This window comes from Aureococcus anophagefferens, assembly GCF_000186865.1.
Source record: "Aureococcus anophagefferens unplaced genomic scaffold AURANscaffold_51, whole genome shotgun sequence".
NCBI lineage: Eukaryota > Pelagophyceae > Pelagomonadales > Pelagomonadaceae > Aureococcus > Aureococcus anophagefferens.
Genome location: NW_008705604.1, coordinates 200,087 through 203,053, shown reverse-complemented (window position 1 = coordinate 203,053; position 2,967 = coordinate 200,087). Strand labels below are relative to the sequence as shown.

The following is a 2,967-nucleotide window of genomic DNA, read 5'->3' as shown; positions in this document are numbered from 1 at the left end:
ATCTTCTTCTCGCGTAATAACCTTTCAAAAACCGCACCCAGTTTGGTCACAGCTTGCATGCTATCACAGCCTTCCTGCAAGTAATGGTGGCAATTTAGAAACATTTGCCTGACATCAGAAACAAAAGTGTGGAGCGAACCCGCATATCTACCGGCACTAACTGCACCTTTGATGTCAAGCAGTGAGACTCGACGAATGGTAGCCTCGCTTCGACCAAGATCTACATTACACTCCGAGAGATGAACGAGCTTTCGTGATTCTGGCTGTGCTAACAGAATTTCCACGACTACGAGGCACCACTGACTGACGCAAAAAGAGCTGCTATCATTCAGGCGGGGGGGATTCCCACGGGATGAGTTATTGTGATGCTGTGCTGGGCTTGATTCGACCGCTAAATTGACTTGGCTGGAGAGAATCCGATTCTGACTTCTCATGAAGCAATTAGTTCCAGATACGCGGCCAATCTCTCTCACGCAATTGCTTCTCCTTGGTACAGGAATGTGAATGAGACATTCAGAGCTTTCCTCGAACACGGGATGTTTGCTTTTCACGAGAGAGATCCGTGCCTTGATCAAGGCCATGGTGTAGTAGTCAGGTGATTCAGAGTTTGGATGGGAGGACCAACCACCAGCACCACATAATTCGGAAAGCAAGTCAGAATCGGCGAATCCCATCTCACGGAAAGCTGCAATCAGAACCAAGAAGCGTGCGAGTGACCGCCAAGTCATATGGTTTACGTCAATCCAAGATCGAGAAGCATGATGCGTACTGTTGGTCAGGCGACTTGAACTTAGACATGCAATCAAATCTGGTAACAAAACTTCCACCAGCGCCATTGCAACTGTGCTTAATGACCTATTTGCCGCATCCTTTTGATCCCGTGAATTTGTTTCGATCGCGATTAAAGCACCCAGAAGCTCGACTGCACTCGGCACTTGATCTATTTTGAGAGAAGCATTGAAAGTTTGTAAAAAATCGGAAATCTCCATTATATCATTCATCTTCCTTAAAGATTGCAAGCTAGAAGACGTTCGCCTTCTGATGAGAGGTACAAGCGAGGTACAAGGAGGAAATTCTACTGCCCCTCCCACAGAACCCTGCGAGTTAGTATCCTTGGTTTTATATGAATTCAAAAGCATTGGGGAAGCAAAGAGTATTTGCCCTTGCGATGTTGGTGGGGTTGGGATATGCAAACCCACTTCTTCTGAGTGGCTTCGGGCTAGAAGTAGCGTTCGAAGATCATTACAGCATCGACTGACATCCAGCTCCGCTGCGCGCCTCAAGAGGCGACCAAGACGATCAAGCTCACGCTCACGTTCACGAATTCGACGATCTTCAAGGTGGCGGGACTGAGTCGTGCCTTTATGAGAATTTTGAGCCAGAGAATGTTGGGTAGAGGTTTCTGCGTTCCCCGCATTTTGCTTTGGGACGCAGTGAGAGAGATTAGTATCGTTTGCATTTAGGTGGTCGGTATCTACTGAACTTGCACAAAATTTCGGATTGTGCTGCAAAGCGATTAGACCTCGCATCCTTTTATGCACCTTGTGGTCGGAGATCATCGATTGCCTGGACCGTTTACGTCGCCGCTCGATACGATTAGCACCAAATACAAATTTGCTATTATCTTCGTCGGAAGTACCACTTCTCTGTGGCGCAAGATGGGGTGAGTATTCGAAGATACGCGTTCGAAGCGCTGCTTTTTCATCGAGCAAAATAGCGATGTCCTTCCTTACACTGCATTCTTTGTCAAACGAGAAACTCATGGCTGCGGCGGGCCACAGTCGTTCTTTGCCCCCCCCCCGGGAATTCACAGCTATGCTTACCTACGTGAGCTCGCCCACGAGTTTTGGTGCTTAAAATCTGGAAAAACTAGTTCCGTCCTCGGATGGCCTCCTTGCATTTACGGCAGTACAATATGTTTCCGGTTCGGTCCTCCCTCTAAAACTGGTGGGCAATCTGCAGCTACGCTACTGGGACAGAACCTGCAGCTACGAGCCGTGTCTGCTCCGCCTGCGAGGAGGAGCGCTAGGCTGGAGAATAAGCCATCCCAGAATCTTAGGGAGCCAGATGGTCGGCGGAACATTTCTAACCCAGGGGTCGGAGGGGCGGACCATGATAAAGCGGCGAATATCGCCCTTAGAACGCGAGTGTGATTAAGCACAATCAAAGTGCGCTTGGCGATAAGCCAGCTACCTAGGGAGCCTACATTCCGCTCCTCGGGCTATGCTACCCTAACTCGGGACTATGCTATCCTCCCTATGCTGGGACGCTCATACTGGCCTATGCTGGCTATGCTCAGTCTGCCTTGTACTGGCTATGCTCATGCTATACTATGCTGGTGCTTCATACTAGCATACTCGGATTCTAACAGACCACGCCCCCCCTGCAGGCCCACCGGCTCCGGGTGGGTACTTCTCATTGTAGCTGAAAACTATCCACGGAAGTACCTCGTCCCACGAATCATGAATGGCACCATAGGGGTATCCTGGCTCCTCTGCTCCCCCGCCGCGGCCGGTGGGGCGGAGCGGGGGCTGGATGGCAGTGTGCCGCATGGAGGCGGGCGGGATGGGCTGGATGGTAATAGGTAGTCCAGACTCACTAATTCGCTACCGGAAGCTTATAATACTGCACTTACGGAAGCTTATAATACTGCCGTAAACGAATGCAATTTCGCCCTCGCTATGCACTGGCCGTTGGGGGCTTTTGTGCCTCGAGGCGTTTTTTGTACTTTTCTAGCCGTCGCTTTGCCGCATCCTTCTTGGCCTTTTTGGCGAGTTTTTTGTTCAAGTGTTTTTGCTCAAGCGTCGTGCGGGGTCGATCCCAGAACCTAAGGGGGAGAGCCGGCTTGGTTGGGCGCACAAAATACGCACACTACCGGTACCTGGCCTCGGTAGTCGGCTTTCCAGCTTGATTGCGCCGTTCGTCTCTGCGAAGTAACGCGTGCCGCCGGCGCGTTCCCACTTGTTC

At 50.8% G+C, this 2,967-nt stretch overlaps 1 protein-coding gene across 1 annotated transcript in view; it reads right to left on the bottom strand.

Moving 5' to 3' along the window:
• Positions 1-2,967, bottom strand: part of AURANDRAFT_72676 (hypothetical protein) — a gene marked incomplete at both ends in the record, with an annotated part of 7,745 nt that overhangs the window by 2,713 nt on the left and 2,065 nt on the right. The window contains 4 exons of the mRNA XM_009043330.1: positions 22-220; positions 512-1,823; positions 1,913-2,193; positions 2,688-2,827. Coding sequence (XP_009041578.1) covers positions 22-220; positions 512-1,823; positions 1,913-2,193; positions 2,688-2,827 — 1,932 coding nt within the window. The remainder of the gene's footprint in view (positions 1-21; positions 221-511; positions 1,824-1,912; positions 2,194-2,687; positions 2,828-2,967) is intronic.